At 43.0% G+C, this 19,931-nt stretch overlaps 1 protein-coding gene across 9 annotated transcripts in view; it reads left to right on the top strand.

Annotated features, from left to right (window-relative positions):
* TCF20 (transcription factor 20) overlaps window positions 1-19,931 on the top strand; it is a 2,163,179-nt gene that overhangs the window by 1,915,494 nt on the left and 227,754 nt on the right. For all 9 annotated transcript variants that reach the window (XM_044074657.1, XM_044074648.1, XM_044074720.1 and 6 more), the window contains one exon: window positions 4,276-4,369. In XM_044074657.1, the coding sequence (XP_043930592.1) occupies window positions 4,276-4,369 (94 nt within the window). The remainder of the gene's footprint in view (window positions 1-4,275; window positions 4,370-19,931) is intronic.

Here is a 19,931-nt window from a genome sequence, read left to right as displayed (position 1 = left end):
TCTGCTACACACATCATGGGAAACCTGTACCTGCTAGCATTAGGCCCCATTCCACCAGGGCTACAGCTACATCAACAGCCTTTCTCCGAGGGGTACCAACCAAGGATATTTTGGAGGCTGCAACTTGGAGTTCAGTGCACACCTTCACCAAGCACTATCACTTACCTCTGTACTCTAAAACCAGAGCTGGCTTTGCCACTGCAGTTCTGCAGGGCCTACTAGCTTCTCCAAACCCTGTTTAGCTCCACCGCCCATCCTTAGCTTTGGGATTCAACCCAAGTGTGATGACTGCAGCAGTGTAACACGATGAACATAGTACAGTTTTGTACCTACCATAAATGTAGATGTTAGAGTGTTCACACTGCTGCAGTCCAGGTTACCCTCCCTCCATCCCCTCTGACCTAGCTGAACTTTTCTATGCCTTTCTATCTTGTACAACCTTTGTGGTGTATTTGCTTGTAACTAAAGGTATTCCTTTTATTTCCTTTACATGTTTAATTAGCAATATGTATTGCCTACCTACTTGGGGGCACCTGACATCTGGGACAAGAAAAACTGAAGAAAATGGCATTGGATGCCTCTTATATACCCCTGGCGCACTGACATCAGGGAAGAAGCGACAGCATCCGACGCCGGACCAAGACTTTGGAACTCTGGCCGACTGCGGGGACCGCCTGACAGCAGGATGACCCAAGTGTGATGACTGCAGCAGTGTGAACACTCGAACATCTACATTTATGGTAGGTACAAAACTGTACTTTCTCATGATTGCTAGGACTCTTGGATTATCCTCCTCAGTTAGGTCTGTTTTGGTGGCTGCTCATAAGTCTTCTACCAGGAAGGTTTATCGCAGTAAATGGAAACGTTTTTTCTTTTGGGCCTCTCAAAGGAGTTTAGACCCCTTCACGGCTCCTATCTCTGCCATTCTTGATTTTCTAGCTGATATTTTTCAACACAGAGCTAGTTCTTCTACTGCCAAGGTTCAGTTGGCTGCCATTTCGTATTTTCATGTGGGTGACAATTCTTCCTCTGTAGAGCCTCCTCCAGACTGTGTAAAGCCTTTATCAAAGGGAATTTTCTGTTACGCCCCCCCGGTCAAGAATCCTGTTCCCCCATGGGACCTTACTATGGTTCTTCAAGCTCTGGTCGCTCCGCCTTTTGTACCCGCTGCAACCACAGATCTAAAATTCTTAATTTGGAAAACAGCATTTCTGGTGGCTATTACCTGTGCAAAAAGGGTTTCAGAACTGCAGGCCTTGTCCGTCAAAGTTCCTTATATGATTTTCCACAAAGATGGAGTTTCCTTCGGACCACTCCATCCTTTCTTCCCAAGGTAGCATCACCAGTTAATATTAATCAAACCATCAATTTACCAATTTTCTTTCCTAATTTTGCTAACAAGATGGAAAACAAACTCCACCTGCTGGATGTTCATAAACAGTTATGATTCTATTTACATAGGACAAAAACTTTCCGTAAATCCGATCAATTGTTTGCATCTTTCTTTAAAGCATTTTTGGGTAAACCTATCTCCAAGGTCACTATTGCTAGATGGATTTCTTCATGCATCCTTCAGGTCTATCCTCCGGGTCAGATGAAAGCTCATTCCACTAGGTCCATGGCTATGTCTGTGGCCTTTTGGTCTAGAGTCTCTTTGGATGGTATTTGTTCTGCAGCTAGTTGGTCTTCATCTCATACATTTATTTCTCATTAAAAATTGGATTTGACTTCCAGAAGGAGAGCATCCTTTGGTTCTGCGGTGCTCCGGAATATCCTTCCATGAGGGCCACCCAGGAGTTTAGTAGCTGGGGACTCTGTCCCACAGGTTGAAGACAAAATTAAGTAAACTACTTCAGATAAAGAAGTTATGTACTCACCATAACGTTCCATCTGAGTAGTTCTACTTCATTTGTCTCCAACCGTCCCTCCCTCCTTCCCCTGGACCTTGTCATATAGACAGCCTACAGGCTGCAGTTATAGGTCACAAATATTTTTTTCAGGTTGGGTTATCAGTATAACTATCAGCAAACTCGATCTGGGGGTTGGAAGGTAGTGGAGGTGTGTTATGGGTAAGAGGAGGAGCTTGGAGCTCAAAGCAGATGCTAGTAAGATTGCCGGCTCGGATCCGGTATCCCACAGGTTGAAGACAAATGAAGTAGATTACTCTGATGGAACGTTATGGTGAGTACATAACTTCTTTTTTTTGTACAAAAAATCATATAAGAAGCAAATAGTGTGCTAGGAGTCTGGTAGGTGAGCAAGACTGTCTCTTGGGTGCAGTACTTTTTCTAGTCGTAGAGAAGACAGATTACTTGACAGATTTGGGAAGAAGGTATTTATTTCAGCAGCCCTGGCCTTGAGGCCTTGAATTGCCAAGTCTTCATTTTGTAATACCAGTACCAGGTCTTCAAGCAACGTCAGTATAGTGGTTGGTAGGAGGGAGAGTGGAACACAAAACCTTCAGGGCTTCTGTCATGAATTACATCCAGGCTTATTTTACCCCTTGGGCACAGTGTACCTCAAAATGCAGTTGTCATACTGTGGAATAGCATCCAAGGCTGCTGATTACTGCGTTAATCATCGAAACATTCTTGACTGAGGATTCAGTCCTTGTGTCAGGATGTAAAGGTGCAATGCTTTAATGGCCTCTTAGGTAGGGAATTGCTGTCCTGAAAAAGGGAAAACCATGGAGTTTAGTATGTTTCACCCCATGTAAAAAATTAAACATAAACTACCCGTCCCAAGTAAAGCTGTTACCAATGGAGATGGGTGGAGAAAAACAGCCGAAGGGTTAAGATGGCCACACCAATGAGGAAATTGCAAGAAGGTAGGAGGAGGTCTGGTATCCCAAAGGACTCGGATCCCAGCAAATTGCAGCAGTGACTCTTCATCTTCCTCCCTGTCATTCATCCACCCCCTTCATACCATGTTCCTAACCCCCCCTTTCCCTTACCATGCACCACAATAAGAGGCTAGTTGACCTCCTGCTACAGTTATTGGTCAGATGTACCAGTGGGATCTGCAGACTGTTTCCAGATGCAACAGGCTTCAGTTTCTGATCATTCCACAAAAAAGAAGCTGAACAGCAGTTCCAGAATACCATGAACACCTCATTGGAGCCCTCCTAGTTGAGATGATAACACAGGGAACCATAGAAGCTGCCACTCTGTTCTGTCAAGAAAAGGGTTCTATTCAACGCTGTTCCTTACGTCCAGGAAAGATGGATCCTGGAGGCTCATATTAAGTTAATAATTTATGATGCAGTTGAACCATTCAGATTTCTGTTTCTAAATATCACATTTAACAAGCTGGTAATCAGTATGACTGAAATTCCTGACTCTTACTTTTTATCCCTTTAAAACTCAGAGATGGAAAGCATAGCAGCCTGGTGGATTTCAATATTGTCCGCTGTAAAACGTTCATAACCTCCTTGTTACGTTCCATGGCCATTAATATATTTTTTAATTCTGTAATTAGTTAATATTTTTACATGTAATTAATGACAGTATGGGATTTTTCTAATGTATAAGTGATACTTAGTACATTATTTTCATCAGATAAAATATAGCACAACTGCTTCTCATGAAGATTGGTTCTGAATATAACATGAAACTTAAAAAAATTGTATAAGTAAGTTCTTCAGTCTGTCATTAGCCATGGGTTGTCAGCATGTTAACTGAACTGATCTGATGCATTGAACAAGCTTCATTTTGTGATTTGAAGTTATTTCACATAAACTAACCTAGCAGTCAAATCTGCAATGCTTTGAGTGTAAAATTTTACAACACGTTTTTATAATACATTGTTGACAGTGTCCATGAATTTATACACTGCATTTAGTTTGTTCTCTAGTAAACAGTCTTGTCTGTTCGAAAGTCTTGTAGGCAGCATAAAAGAGATGAAAAGGACCAGTTGCAAACCCAGCACATATGTGTTGTTAAAACTTCTGTAATTATTTTGAGAATGGTGGAAAATTTCATTTAGTCAAGGAAAATATTTGAATCCTTTTATCACATCTTAAAAATCTGTGAAAATTTGAACCAGATTGCCTAACTTCATCATGCTTTATTGGCGTGCGTTTCAGTACTCTAGATAAATTCTGGATTATTTCTGGGACACCATTTATATGTATGTCTGAAGTGAGGATTGCTGTCTAGATATTAATTTTATTTGTCCAACTTCTATTACAAAGCAGTGACTTAAAACAGTACTAAATTAGAATGTGTGGACTACCAACTGTGTGTGCAGTTCATTTTTTCCTGTTCTTGTTTACAGAAATGTTCTCACTGCCAGGAGCCTGGCGCCACCTTGGGTTGTTACAGCAAGGGCTGCACCTTCAGATATCATTATATGTGTGCCATTGATGCTGGTAAGTGTAGATGGAGGAAAGGAAGGTTTGAGCCATTTGATACTTTTTTTTCTAAAGGGGTCTGAACAAGTTTCTTCAGATCCCAGAAGCAATGCATGTCTGGCTACCTCGCATCAACCTGCAGAAGTACAGGTTTCTGCACATTCAGCTATTAAAATAAATGTGTACGCTCTTCTGTGTGCAAAGCTGTTTTTGCAACAATTAGTAGTGTCGTTGCACCTGGTACTAAGAACTGTTTTCTTCTGGATGACTCAAGTGTTAATCTAAAAAAAAATTATCTAGACTGTGTAATTTAATTTTACTGTATCATTTTTTTATTCTTATTATGGGATGAACTGGTTAGCAGAGTAAACTAAAAGGTTTACCATCTACAAGCTGAAAACAGGTCCAGAAGACAAAACTAGTTAGCATTATAGTCAGTCTTCCAGGTCTGATAGCCATTAGGCACATTGATAGCAACACTAACAAAAGTGAGTGACACTTGAGAGCATGATCCAGATGTGGACAGTAAAGGATCACAGGGAGAATCACTGCCTCCAATAACACAAGTGTTAGGTGATGTATTTTGGTGTGGTTGGAGGGGATGTTTACACTGGATCATCTGTGGGATCATAAATGATAATTAATGGGGTAGGGGGCTCTCCTGTTGACTTTGAATACATTACTTTAGGCAGAGTTTAATTCACTTGATCCCTGTAAAGCATTGGCTCTGCACTCTGTGGCAGAGCTGGATCATGGTCAATGGGGCCCAAGGCAGGATAATGATTCCCCCCCATTCCAGTGTGCGCTGTCTCAACCCCATTACCATTAACACTGTTCATATCTTTCAGTGTGCATACAAGCTTTTTCTTTGCTTCCACAATGGATACAGATATTTGGATTTAATGTAAAACTTCTATTTCAGAATTTATAGGACAGTCACTGTTAGTCATTTGCTATAGAAAACAGTACAGCGTTAGAATGAAAACAAACTTGGCATGAGCAACAGTAAACCTTTGTGCACTTGAAACTTGTTCATTGAAACTGCATTGAAACCCATATCATAGAAAATGTATCTGGACAATGGCGGATTTAGTGTACCTTTAGGCTGTTGTCAAACCTTGCCCCCCCCCCCCCCCAACACACACATTTTTAGGACCATGCATAAATACATGTGTTTGGTTCATCTTCATGACATTAAATTATATTCCTTGTTTAATACATCACCACTTACACAGTTTTGAAAATTGTTTCAGTAAGCGGTGAAACAAAATGTATGAATCAATAATGTCAAAATTACCTATTTCAGAATGTCATCCATAAAAGGCCTCGCAAACTGTCATTATAATCCACAAATATCAGTCAGTGTACACAATCTCTGCAGAAGTAAAAGTCCTTTAAATATTTCCACGCTAAAGGTCACTGTAAATAATGAGGTTGCTTCTGGCAAACAACATTGCTTTTCAGTGCTTCATCTATAAATTCATTGCCTGCTGCCCTTGAAGAATAAATTGCCTTTGATACATTAAAAAAAGGTTTGCTGGTGGTATGCAATTGTGAATGGCTGGCAAAACTGAAAACAAGTTAATAGTTACTAGGCACTTCATCCAAAGGAGGACACACACACGTGTGGGGGTATGTATCTGTGTGTGTGTGTAATATATATAGTGTGTATGTATATACACATACACACACCTGTGTGTGTGTGAATATATATATATATATATATATATATATATATATGTATGTATGTGTGTGGGGGGGATCTACTTTAAAACGTCTGCTTACTGGAACGTCGACTTGCAAATCAGCGAGACCACAGCATTGCAAGTTCACAATGCCGAACTTGCAGAACATCACAATTTAACTCCGGGAAAGTAACCACTGGGCCATCGATCACTATAGTATGAACGGGAACCAACTAAACCCACTAACGTGGGGGACTGCCCCCCCCCACACCACCTAATGAAATATACCAATTCCGAGATCCCACTACAGTGGAGAACAGGGCAAAGATCACCATGGTGGCCCAATGGTTACTTTCCCTGTGCGTGTGTGTCTGTGTGTATGTACAGTGGATATAAAAAGTGTACACACTGTTAAAATGCAAGGTTTTTGTGATATAAAAAAATGAAACCACAATAAATAATTTCAAAACTTTTTCCATCTTTAATGTGACCTATAACTTGTACAGTTCAGTTGAAAAACAAGTCTGCTGAGGGAAAAATATAAAAAATAAAATAAATACAGTAAGCTGGTTGCACATGTGTGCACACCATACCTCTCAACCTGGAAACATCAAAAATCTGGACAAGGCCCATGAAAAATAGGTACAAATCTGTACGCTGATTAACATCTAATTTGCATACATAATTATTTAACCCCATCCACTCCAATGGAATCGTGGGATACCAACTTTCAAACGCACACTGAAGAAAAGACAACCAAAATATGGCACCAGAGTTCTCCTGCAGCCATTCCCATGTTCCATTACTTGGTTATTTCACCCCATTTACCATAAACACTAATGCGTGCATACTGCTTTACTTCTACAATGATTATTTGGATTTTATTTTTACATTTTGCAGCATAATAATGCACAAACACTAACAAACATCTGCTAAACAAAGCAATACGGTCTTACCATGAAAATAGACTTGGCATTAAAACTTCTCTGCCCTTGAAAGTCACATTCATTGAAACAGCATTGAAACCCACACCACATCCAAAGAAAATACATCTGGCCAGTGGTGGATAAAGAATACCTTTGAGCTGTTTTCAAATCATTGGCCCCTTGCACACAAAACAAGAAACATACATGTGTTCTTTTCTTTGATACACCTTCCTGACTTTATTAAGTTATATTCCTTGTATAATACAGCACACTTGTTAGACAGAGCACATTTTAAATTTATTGTTTAATATTTTTCCATTAGGCTATACTGTAGACAATGAAACAAAATGCATGAACCAATAATATGACAAAACTGCCCAAAGAGGCACACTACAATCAAAGAAGCACACTGCAACTGCTTCCACAAAATAAGGTAATCTAAGCCCCAGTCCTTGTTCACCTACTCAGTCTCCTTAACTACTGCTCTTCTCCCCCACTCAGCCTTACATCCATTTTTGCTTCCTCACTCCCGTACATCTCACATATCCATCCTTCTTCCCCCTTGCTCCTTTCCCTCCCACCAAATCCAGAATGCTCCTTCACCCTCACTCAGCTCTTCCCTTACAAAACAGCTGTAGTGAGACTTTGGGACAGATAAACTCTGTACGACTGAGTGTCACATTCATGTACAGTCAGTCCTATGATTTGTTTTACACAGAGAATTTGCATCAGTTGGTTGAACCAAAAAATGGTCCCTACAGACCAGTCTTCTACTTTGATGAACAAACAAAAATACATAAAATAAGGAAAGAAATATGCCAGATGACTACCAAAAGAAAAAAAATGTCTGGAACAAAAACTGATGAGAGATGAACTAAAGAGCAAGCAGATGATGCAAGTAAAAGTTGTTAGAGATAGATGCCAGTTAAAAACAAAATGACTCTGTGAGAGAGGAACTAAACACTGGTAAAACAGGTAAGATGTGTAATAATTTGACTAGTATGTGAAATTCAACATAGTTAAAAAAACACCATCCATTGCTGTGACTGTTAACACTTAATAAAAGTTAACACATGAGGTTCATACTACTGTTCGTACCCTTACAACCTCAGCATCTTGTGTCAGTGTATCTCCATATAGAATAAGTACAGTAAGGATACCCAACAACATCTGCTGTCAAGTGAGCATCAAGAGTATACTACAGTTCTGTTAGTGGAAACAGTATTTTTAAATTCTTTCCATGAATGTTATTTTGCATTGTTTGTTACTCTGTAATTGCACCTCTCAGTACGTGCAGGTACATTAAAAATCAAATAATGCAGGTTTTGTTTGCACCAACTAGATAACATTTCCTTCTTGTTTTCCACAAACCAAAAACAGAACCATTCAGTCCTTTTTACTGAAGACTGAGCAAGACAGGAAGCCCTTTGTTCCTTCCCTTTCCCAGCAACTGTCATTACAACAGTCACACACAATCTTCCACTTCTCAGAAAGAAAGAAAAAAATGCGTATGAGATGGACATAAAATGCTGGGGGGGGGTGGGAATCCCGACCTAACATTCAGTGGTATGTCCGTGTTTTCTGCAACTCTGATCACATGCTTATAACTAGAACCACGCCTTTACCCCAGAGCTTACTATTAGCTTACACATTGTTCTTCTAGTCTATTGCAGTTTAACAAATAAGTGAAACAGAAAAGGTACAAAAGATGACAGATAAACGGACACGAATTCAGGTAGCCCCTAATTAACAGTCACAAAACACATCTCATACATGTCAAAAGTGCCAGAAAGACTGATTACATTTTCACCCTCCACTGCCATGCCCACTAAGTGCACACTACACTAGTCATCACACACACACACACACACACACACACACACACACACACACACACACACGCACCTTACCTGAACTTGTCCGTTCCGCTCGGCGCTCGCATATTCCCATAATAATCCATTTATAAGTGTGTCCTTCTCGCAGGCAGCCATATCCATTTAGAAAAGCAGTCATTACTTCCTTCCCACTCGCGCGCATTCAAAAACACACTGGCAATGCATGCACAATGTACGCGAATGCTGAATTCCGACAGGCTGATGGAGCTGACGTCATCGCACATGCGCGATGATGTCAGCAGCATGCAGGACAAAAAAGAAAAAAAAAATACACTTGAAAAATCGGAAATGAAGGGGTGCCACTCGGGAATCGTGGCACCCCATTTTTTGACCCCAAAACTCGGCAAAAAACAGATAATTCGGGACGGTTGGGAGGTATGGTGCACACCCTTAAACTAATACTTTGTTGAAGCACCTTTTGATTTAATTACAGCATTCAGTCTTCTTGGGTGGGAGCATGGCACATCTTAACATCGCAATATTTGCCCACTCTTCCTTGCAAAAGCGCTGCAAATCTGTCATATTGAGAGGGCATCTCTTGTGCACAGCCCTCTTCAGGTCACCCCACAGATTTTCTGTTGGATTTAGGTCTGGGATCTGGCTGGGCCATTCTAAAACTTTAATTTTCTTCTGCCGAAGCCATTCTTTTTTTGATTTGGATGTATGCTTGGGGTCATTGTCGTGATGGAAGGTGAAATTCCTCTTCATCTTTAGCTTTCTAGCAGATGTCTGAAGGTTTTGGGCCAAAAGTGACTGGCATTTGGAAATGTTCACAATTCCCTCCACCTTGACTGAAGCCCCAGTTCCAGCTGAAGAAGAGCAACCCGAAAGCGTGATACTGCCACCACTGTGGGGATGGTGTTCTTTGGTGATGCAAAGTGTTTTTTTGCCAAACGTACCATGTGAAGTTGTTCTATCTCACCGTTCATTCTTACAGATGGGTTTGGAGCCGATTCCTCGACTCAGAGTCGGCCTACTACAAAGCTCGAGGTCTTCAAATAGCCGAGGCCAAGTCCCTATCCAATGATGCACCTAAAGTTACCTCAGATCTAGTTTGCCGCTGCAACAGATCGGAGGTTCTCAATAGCTCGGGCCAGTAAAACCTTATTTTTACAAATATTTCTTACTATTATTGATAACTTTAACTAGAAAGTAGATGTTCATCGTGTTACACTGCTGCAGTCATCACACTTGGGTTACCCTGCCGTCAGGCGGTCCCTTAGTCGGCCTGAGTTCCAAAGTCTTGGTCCGGCGTCTGTTGCTGTCGCTTCTTCCCTGACGTCAGAGCGCCAGGGGTATAAAAGATGCATCCGACGCCATTTTCTTCAGTCTTTCTTGCCGCACGGTGCCTGAAGCAAAAGCAGTTCGCAAGTGCCGGTCGGCCGACTCCTGAGATTTTCGAAGTCGAATTTCAGATCCGAAGTCTTCAATAAAGCTAAGTACCCCGTTAGAAACTTTTTCTTGCCTCAGACCGATGTCAGAAAAAGTTAATAATTTTATTTCTTGTGGGAAGCAAATACCTCATAAGGACTTCCAGTCTTACTGTATTCCATGCCTAGGCCCTGATCACGATGTCACTAGTTGTCGGTTTTGTGCTAGATTTAACAAACGCACTATAAAACAACGTTTTGATTTTGCTTTGCACTACTTTGGCCGCCGATTCAATTATACTATGCCGTCAGATCAACTGACGACCGCAATTATGAAAAATTGCAAAGACAAGGATAAGGACAGACACCCGAGGTCCAAAACCGACGACGAAGCCTCTTCTAGGCCAGTCGCCGGTTCTCAGTGAGGCGCTTTCGCAGCCCCAGACACCCGCTACCTCAGAGCCACAGGCCGCCTTCGACTCCCACATGGAGACAACTAGGCCTCTGGAAACTCAAGGTATTGGGCCTACGGAAACTAACTCCTCAGATGGGTCCGGAGCTGCTGTGCAGGCATCAGCTTCTGAGGGTGTCTTCAGACCTTCACAGCTTACCATTAAAGAAACAGCCAAGACAAAAACACCATTAAAGACAAAGAAGCAAGTACAGCATTCTCCTGGATAGTCCTCCATGCCTAAGAAACAGATGCTTAAAATGGCCGAAGACCTCATTACACTAATCAGTGGTTCCCATCCCCCTCCTGAAAAAAGGCCTAGGCAGGATACAGACTTTGATTCCTCTGATCAGGTTTCCGTTTCCTCTGATTCCTCTTCAGACCAGGGATACTCACTACCCCCCTATGAAGACTCTGATGCTGAAGAATCCATCCCTTCAGCCTCTCCTCCTGAGGATTATTCTTTTGGGGAGACCTTACATACCATGAGGGAGCATTTCCATTGGGAAAGTCAGGAGTATTCAGAATCCAAGAAAAGGCTCAGGGACTTCCTTTTATTGCCTCAGCACAGGTCCCTAGCTATCCCGCCTGTGTTAGATATTGTGGATGATGTGTTCTCTGAATCCAGTTTATCTCCTGATTCCTTACCCCCTGCACCAGCCAAACCAGATAGGTATTACAGAGTCCCTGACTCTCATAAGTTTCTTTATAAAAACCCTTCTGCTAATCCAGAAACTATTTCCCAGGGTCCCAAAGGGGGTTAAGGCTTTCATTGCAAAAAATCAAGTCCCCTCTGACAGAGATTCCAGAGCATTGGATAGATGGGGGAAGAAAGTTTACACCTCTGCGACTTTAGCAGTCAGGACTTTAAATTGCCAGTTTCACATGCTTAAGTACCAACAATATTTAATGGCTCAGTTAAAACAGAAAATGCTTGCCAGCTCAGAAGCCCCTGACTATAAAGAAATGCAGGATTTATTGCATGCATTTGAACAGGTGGGAAAACATACTCTGCAATGTGGTTTTGATTCTTTAGAGGCCACTTGTAGGGCCGCAGTTACAGGTTCTGTGATTCGAAGACATGCTTGGTTAAAAGAACAGAGTTTACCTGATCATGTTAAGGCAAAATTATTGGATGCTCCTTTACAGCATGATACCTTGTTTGGTGTTACGGCAGAAGAAGTGTTAAAGGAAATGGAGGATAAAGCTAAATCTATGCAAACAGTCAAAGATTTCTTACAGGTACAGCCACCTCGATTTAGAAATTGGCCTACTAAGAATTGGTCCTTTCCAGTGTCAGACAGGCCACAGAGAGGCAGGTACAGACCCCCAAGAGGCAGATCTCAACCCCAAGGCTCTAACAGACAATGACAGTGGGGCACCTCAACCCCAAAAGGAGGTGAGGACAAGTTTCAACCTTACAGGAAACCGTCCCAATGACTTCTCCCTACGTACGCCAAGCACTCCCCTTTTGGCAGCACCCTTAATAGGAAAACTAGCACTTTTTTTCTCAAAATTGGCAATCAATCACCCAAGACAAATGGGTGCTGAATATTGTGTCTCACGGTTACAGATTCCACTTTCACACTTTACCAAGGCTAAAAGGAATGTCAAACCTGCCACAAAATCAATGGGCAGAGGCTCAAAAACAAATTTCAGCCCTCATGGCCATGAGAGCTATTCAAAAAGTACCACAGCAAGAACAAGGACAAGGATTTTACTTAAGACTATTCCTAGTCCCCAGAAAGGGCAAAGCCTGGAGACCCATTCTAGACCTTTCAACTCTAAATGCTTACCTGGATGTTCCAAAATTCAAAATGTTATCACTACAGCAGCTTCTTCCCATGCTGGGCAAGAGGGCTTGGTTTGTTACTCTGGACCTCAAAGAGGCATACCTGCATGTCCCTATCAGACAAAATTGCAGAAGATACCTCAGATTCAAAGCTGGTACAATGCACTACCAATTCTCTGCACTGCCCTTTGGCTTATCTACTGCGCCCAGGGTCTTTACAAAGTGCCTGGCACCAGTAATTGCATTTTGCAGACAAAAAGGAATTTAAATATATCCGTACCTGGACGACTGCCTCATCCAAGCAGAGACAAAAGACATTCTTCTAAAACATCTGGCGTTTGTAAGAAGGTTGCTAATTTCTCTAGGGTAAACAGTAAACGAAAAGAAGTCAAAACTAGTGCCCTCACAGCAGATAACATTCCTGGGTGCCAGCTTAAATACAGCGGCCCAGATGGCTTACCTCATGCCAGACAAGCAAGGACAACTGACTCAATATTTTCAATTACTAGCAAAGAAGTCCCATCTCCCTGCAAGAAAGATTCTGCAGGCCCTGGGATTCATGGCATCCTGCATACTACTAATTCCATATGCCAGACTGCATATGAGGAAATTACAATGGTACCTAAAAAGTGTTTGGACTCAACATTCTCACAGTTTAGAAGCAGTAATTCCAATAATTCCCTGCCTACAACAGGAGTTTCGATGGTGGGCACAGGCATGTCACCTCAACAAGGGCCAGCCTTTCACTCTACCCACAGCCAAGCAGACTCTAACAACAGATGCTTCGGATTACGCCTGGGGAGCACACATGGCAGGAAAATGTATTCAGGGCAAGTGGACCACAAGCCAAATGCATGATCTTCACATCAATAAAAAAGAGATGTTGGCTGTTCAAAAAGCCCTAACAGCTTTCAAGGACCTACTGCATCCAGGACAATTGCTATTAAGGACAGACAACACCACAGTAATGTGGTACATAAACAAGCAAGGGGGCAGTCATTCTTATCCCCTGTGCAGGCAAGCCATGACCTTGTGGAACAGCTCTAACTTATCAAGTTCATCTGCAAGCACAATTCCTGCCAGGAAGGAGAAATACTCTGGCAGACGATCTAAGCAGAAATATCATGGACCCTCACGAATGGAAATTGAATCCACAAATCTTCAGCATGGTAACACAAAAATGGGGATGCCCAGACATAGATCTTTTTGCCTCCCCACTGAACTGCCAACTACAAAAATTCTGCACAAGGGCATACCACTCACAAGCATGGAAAGTGGATGCGGTCTCATTCAGTTGGAAAAACCTAAAAGTCTATGCCTTCCCACCACTGCCTCTCCTTTCAAAGGTACTCTTAAAAGCCAGACAAGAAAAAACACAGATGATCCTGATTGCCCCAGACTGGCCACGCCAACACTGGTACCCAATCTTAAAGAACTTAGCTCAAGGCCCACCATGGATTCTGCCTCAGACTTCACATCATCTGACTCAACAAAACAGTCAGATCCTGCACGGTCAGCTGAAAACACTAAACCTAGCTGCATGGCAGATACATTAGTCAGACAGGCAACACCTCTCTCTAAAGCTGTTATGGATGTCATTTTGGAGGCCAGGAGGCCTAGCACCAGGAAATCTTACTCAGAAAAATGGAAGAGATTCTGCGCCTGGAACCAGGCTCAAAGCCTTGACCCTCTTGTCCCAAACATACCTCAGATTTTACAATACTTAACTGAGATGCTGGACAAAGGCCTATCCTCATCAATTAAGATCCACGCCTCTGCCATTTCAGCACATTACAACACGGATCCTCCTTTATTCTCTCATCCCTTGCTAAAGCAGTACCTCAGAGGGGCAAAAAACATAAGATCGCCCCGGAGGGCACCAACACCAACTTGGGACATCAATTTTGTTTTGGAAAAACTGACTCTGCCACCTTTTAAGCCAGCCAATACTGCCAAACTAAAATTTTTATCTTGGAAAACAGCTCTGCTCCTGGCAGTAACTTCAGCACGAAGAGTCTCAGAGCTATAGACATTAATGGCAGTGGAACCTTTTATAATTTTTCATCAGGACAGGGTTTCTTTAAGGACAAACCCCACCTTCATGCCAAAGGTGGTATCTAGTGTGGCACTTAACCAAACCATCTATTTGCCAACCTTTTATCCAAACCCCCAGAATAAAGGGGAGAAACTTCCGCACTCTTTGGACATACACAGGCAACTACGCTTCTACTTGGACAAAACAAAAGCTTTCAGGAAAACTGAGCACCTGTTTGTGGCTTATGCTGCAGGATCACAGGGCAAGGCCATCTCAAAGCAAACTATCTCCAAATGGATTGGACACTGTATTCGTTATTGCTACACACAGCATGGAAAAACAGCCACTTCAACAGCCTTTCTCAGAGGAGTACCAACCAAGGAAATTTTGGAGGCGGCAACTTGGAGTTCAGTGCACACCTTTACCAAGCATTACCACTTGCATATTTACTCTAAATCCAGAGCAGGATTTGCCACTGCAGTTCTGCAGGGCCTCATAGCCAATCCTAATTCTTTGTAGACCAGCCACTCAACCTTAGCTTTGGGATTCTACCCAAGTGTGATGACTGCAGCAGTGTAACACGATGAACATAGTACAGTTTTGTACCTACCATAAATGTAGATGTTCGAGTGTTCACACTGCTGCATTCCAGGATACCCTCCCTCCATCCCCCTCTGTCCTAGCTGGGCTTATCTATACCTGTCTATCCTATACAACCTTTGTGGTGTATTTGCTTGTATCTGAGGGTATTATTTTTATTTTATATATATATATATATATATATATATATATACATATATATATTTTATTAGCAATATGTTTGCCTACCTGGGGGCACCTGATATCTGGGGCAAGAAAAACTGAAGAAAATGGCGTCGGATGCATCTTTTATACCCCTGGCGCTCTGACGTCAGGGGAGAAGCGACAGCAACCAACGCCGGACCAAGACTTTGTAACTCAGGCCCACTACGGGACCGCCTGACGGCAGGATAACCCAAGTGTGATGACTGCAGCAGTGTGAACACTCTAACATCTACATTTATGGTAGGTACAAAACTGTACTTTTTAGATACTTTTATAAGCTGATGTTCTTCGTGTTTCACTGTTGCCGTCATTACATTTGGGTTATCTGCCTGCAGGTAGCCCTCAGCCGGCCTGAACATCAAAGATTTAGATCCCTGCGTCGGATGCTGTCTCTTCTTCCATGACTTAAGGTCGTCAGAGGTATAAAGCATGCAGCCAACGCCATTACATCAGTCTTTCTTGCCGAGCGTTGCCCGAAGCAGAAGCAGTTCGCAAGTACCGGTCGGCCGACTCATGAAATTTTCATTTTCGACTTTCAGAACCGAAGTCTTCAAAAAAAGCTAAGTAGCCTGTTTGGGATCCTTTTTCTTGCTCTAAACCGATGTCAGTAAAAGTTAACAATTGTATTACCTGTGGAAAGCAAATACCTATAAAAATTTTCATTCGTACTGCATTCCTTGCTTAGGCCCAGTCCACGACATCCCTCGCTGTCAGTTTTGTGCCTTATTCAATCCTCGAACTATTCATAGTCTGTTCATTTTTGCACCAAACTATTTTGGTACTCTGTTTAATTATCCAGAAATGGCTTCGGTAAGCCATCCGACTACCAACATTCTGAAAATCGTAAAGATAAAGGCAGAGAGACTGCATAGGTCTAAAGCTGCCAGTGATGCTTCCGTTAAGCTAGTCGCCAGTTCTCAGTGAGACGCTTTTGCAGCCCCTTATACCCGCTACTTCAGATTCGCAGGCCTCTACTGAGACCCATTTGGAGTCCGGTATGCCGCGAGATGCTTCTTCGACCATGGAGCCTGCGGATGTGTCTGCCTTGGATGGGTCCGGTGCCGCTGTGCAGGCACCGGCTTCTGAGGGTGTATTCAGGCCTACTGACTTGCATTTCAAACCAACGCCATCTTCTTCTTCAAGTCCTAAAACTCGACCCACGCCTAGAAAACTGACGTCCAAATCACATGGTCAGGCCCATATGCCTAAAAAACAAATGATAAGAATGGCCGAAGACCTTATTACTTTAATTAGGGGAAGCCAGCCTTCATCCTCTAAGAGACCTAGAACTGATTTTCCTTCTGATTCTTCTGATCAGAGGAGCGTTTCTGCTGGGAAAGCCAGGATTACTCTGACTCCAAAAAGAGGCCTAGGGAATTCTTACTCCTACCTCAACACAGGCCTTTAGCTATCCCTCCTGTCCTGGACATTGTAGATGATGCCTTCTTGGAATCTAGCCTGGCCCCAGACACTTTACCTCCGGCTCCCAGGAAACCTGACAGGTATTAGAGTACCTGACTCTCACAAATTCCTCTTCAAGAATCCTACTGCAGACCCAGTGACCATTTCCCAGGGACCTAAAGGCATTAAGGCTACTACTGCCAAAAACCCTACCCCCTCTGATAGAGGTTCCAGGGCCTTGGACAGATGGGGTGAGAAGGTATACAATTCTGCTACTTTGGCCATTAGGGCCTTAAACTGCCAGGTTCATATGTTAAAGTATCAGCAGCATATTATAGGACTACTTAAACAGAAAATTATCTTGATTCCTGACTGTGCTGAAACTAATTACAAGATTTAATGCATTTGCTGAACAAGTTGGTAAACATACTTTGCAATGTGGTTTTGACTCTTTAGAAGCATCTTGCAGGGCTGCTGTCACTGGGTCTTTTCTTACAAGGCATGCTTGGCTTAAGGAGCAAAATTTGCCAGGTCATGTTAAAGCTAAATTGCTGGATGCTCCCTTAAACCAAGACCGCCTGTTTGGCAACAAAGCAATAGTAGTACTTAAAAAGATGGAGGAAAAAGCTAATCCTTTGCAAACTGTTAAAAGATTTCCTGCAAGTACAGCCTCCCAGATTTAGTAGGCATTGGCTTTCTAAGAATTAGCCCTTTCCTGTCTCTTCCAGGCCTCCTCAGTCCAAACCCAGGAACAGCAGACCACCTAGGCTACAGTCTCAAGGTACTCACAGGCCTAAGCAGTGGGGGGCTCCCACTTCCAAAGCTGTTAGTAGTAAGTTCCCCCTATGGAAAACTGTCACAATGACTTAACCTTAAACCTACCAAGCCCTGCTCAACTGCTTGCTCCCTTAGGAGGAAAGATCACTTTGCATGCAAAAAACTGGGACCTCATTACCCAGGACAAATGGGTTTTAACTATAGTTTCCCAAGGATACAGATTCCACTTCCACACCTTACCAACCCCAAATTGTTGGCCAGACCTACCCCTAAATCAGTGGGCAGAGGCTCAACAGCAGGTTCTCTTTCTTCCAAGTATCAGAGCTATTTAGCCTGTCCCAGCAGAAGAAAGGGGACAAGGTTTTTACTCAAGACTTTTCCTGGTATCCAGAAAAGACAGCTCCTGGCGTCCTATCCTGGACCTTTCTATTCTAAACACCTTTTTGGTAATCCCAAAATTCAAAATGCTAACTCTTCATCAGCTGCATCCTGTGCTAGGCAAAGATGCCTGGTTGGCAACCATGGACTTAAAGGAAGCTTACCAGCACATTCCAATAAGGGAATCTTGCAGGAAATACCTACGCTTCAGAGCAGGCTACATGCACCATCAGTTCTCTGCACTTACCTTTGGCTTATCTACTGCGCCCAGGGTATTCACAAAGTGTCTAGCTCCAGTCATTGTAATATTCAAATATACCCATACCTGGACAATTGCCTAATTCAGGCAGAAAGCCAGGACTTGGCTACTAAATCGTCTGGCATTTGTAAAGAAACTGCTAATCTCACTGGGGGTACACCATAAACGAAAAGAAATCTCATGTAGTACCCTGCCAACAAATTGTATTCCTGGGAGCAAGCTTGAACACAACTTCCCAGATGGCTTACCTCATGCCAGAGAAGCAAGTTTATTTGACAGCCTACTTCAAACTACTGGCCACAAAGACCCAGCTATCTGCAAGGAAAATGCTGCAAGCCCTGGATTTCATGGCCTCTTGTATTCTATTAATTCCATATGCAAGACTGCATATGAGGAAACTACAATGGTATCTAACAAGCCTATGGTGTCAACATTCTCAGGACCTGGAATCAATGATTCCTATCATTCCTTGTATAAAGACAGAGTTCCTTTGGTGGGCAGAGGCCTGCTACCACAGCAAGGGACTGCCATTCACTCTAATCCCTGCCGCCCAAACCCTAACAACCGACGCATCAGACTATGTATGGGGGGCTCACTTGGCAGGGCAGTGCATTCAGGGCAAATGGAACCCAAGTCAAATGCACCTGAATATCAATCAAAAAGAAATGTTATCTGTACGAAATTCCCTGACAGCCTTCAAGGACCACATTCTTCTAGGACAATTATTGGTAAAGACAGACACCACTGTTATGTGGTACGTAAGCAGGGGGAACCCACTCGTATCCTCTCTGCAGACTTCCCATGGCTCTGTGGAACACAGCCTTGAGCTACCAAGTGCACACCTGCAAGTTCAGTTCCTGCCAGGCAAGCAAGCTAAATTCACTGGCAGATGACCTAAGTAGAAATTTCATGGACCCAAAGATATTCAACATTTTGAGAAACAAATGGGGGAACCCAGGGATAGTCCTGTTTGCCTCCCCTCCAGACTACCATTTGGACAAATTCTGCACAAGGACTCCCCACAGACAAGCTTGGAAAGTGGATGCCCTGTTCATCACCTGGGAAAGCCTCTCAGTTTATGCCTTTCCCCCTCTACCTCTCCTCTCGAAAATTCTGCTTAAGATCAAACAGGACAAACCTAGGGCAATACTGATTGCACCAGACTGGCCACGCCAGCACTGGTACCCCCTCTTGCGCAGTATGTCACTGCTGGAACCATGGCACCTGCCTCAGATCCCTTTCCTGCTGTCCCAGCAGGAGGGCTACATTCTGCACCCCCAGCTTCAAACCCTGAACCTTGCAGCCTGGCTAATTCCCCTGAGCTCTCCAATAGCATCCCTCAGTAAGCAGGTACTAGATGTCATTCTGGAGGCAAGGAGGCCTAGTACTAGAAAATCCTATGCTGAAAAGTAGAAAAGATACTGTTCCTGGAGCCAGACTCAGGGGATGGGCACAACGGTGCCCAGCTTACCGCATATTCTTCAATACTCAACAGAGATGCTCCACAAGGGCCTTTCCTTCTCTTCAATTAAAATTCATGCCTCAGCCATTTCAGCACATTATGATACTGAGCCACCCCTCTTCTATCACCCTCTGCTGAAACAATTCCTCAGAGGGGCCAAAAATTTAAGACCACCCAGGAGAGCCCCTACTCCAGCCTGGGACCTTAACTTTGTATTGCAAAAGCTCACTCTACCTCCTTTTGAGCCAGCTGCAACTGCAGAGTTGAAATTCTTTTCTTGGAAAACAGCCTTCCACTTCATCATTTCAGCAAGAAGAGTGTCTGAATTACAGGCCCTCATGGCAG

The sequence above is a fragment of the Protopterus annectens genome, chromosome 1.part1, assembly GCF_019279795.1.
Source record: "Protopterus annectens isolate FY-2018-M chromosome 1.part1, PAN1.0, whole genome shotgun sequence".
Lineage (NCBI taxonomy): Eukaryota > Metazoa > Chordata > Ceratodontiformes > Protopteridae > Protopterus > Protopterus annectens.
Note: the sequence above shows the minus strand (reverse complement) of the source record. Positions and strands in the feature narration are given on the sequence as shown.